The 238-nt window shown below is 62.6% G+C and overlaps 1 protein-coding gene across 1 annotated transcript in view; it reads right to left on the bottom strand.

Moving 5' to 3' along the window:
• The window catches only part of REN (renin), a gene marked incomplete at its 5' end in the record, with an annotated part of 4,404 nt that extends 4,177 nt beyond the window's left edge, over positions 1-227 (bottom strand). The window contains 2 exons of the mRNA XM_009574886.1: positions 2-49; positions 213-227. Coding sequence (XP_009573181.1) covers positions 2-49; positions 213-227 — 63 coding nt within the window. The remainder of the gene's footprint in view (position 1; positions 50-212) is intronic.
• Between the last annotated feature and the right edge of the window lie 11 nt (positions 228-238).

Below are 238 nucleotides of genomic sequence, written 5' to 3' on the forward strand. Positions count from 1 at the left end.
GGAAGGTCTGCGCGGGGGTACCGATGCTGATCTCACCGAAATACTGGGTCTGGAAGAGGCACGGCATTGGGGGGCATCACTGCAGTCACAGCTCAGACAGAAGAGGGGGTTCACACAGACCCAAGCCCCTGGCAGCAAATGCACCATGGGGTGCAGCGGGTGGGACTTGCGGGGCGCAGGGCCGTGTTGGGGTGACACAGGGAGAGACTCACGTCCAGGTAGTTAGTGAGGGGGGTGG

Source organism: Fulmarus glacialis, unplaced genomic scaffold, assembly GCF_000690835.1.
Source record: "Fulmarus glacialis isolate BGI_N327 unplaced genomic scaffold, ASM69083v1 scaffold19320, whole genome shotgun sequence".
Lineage (NCBI taxonomy): Eukaryota > Metazoa > Chordata > Aves > Procellariiformes > Procellariidae > Fulmarus > Fulmarus glacialis.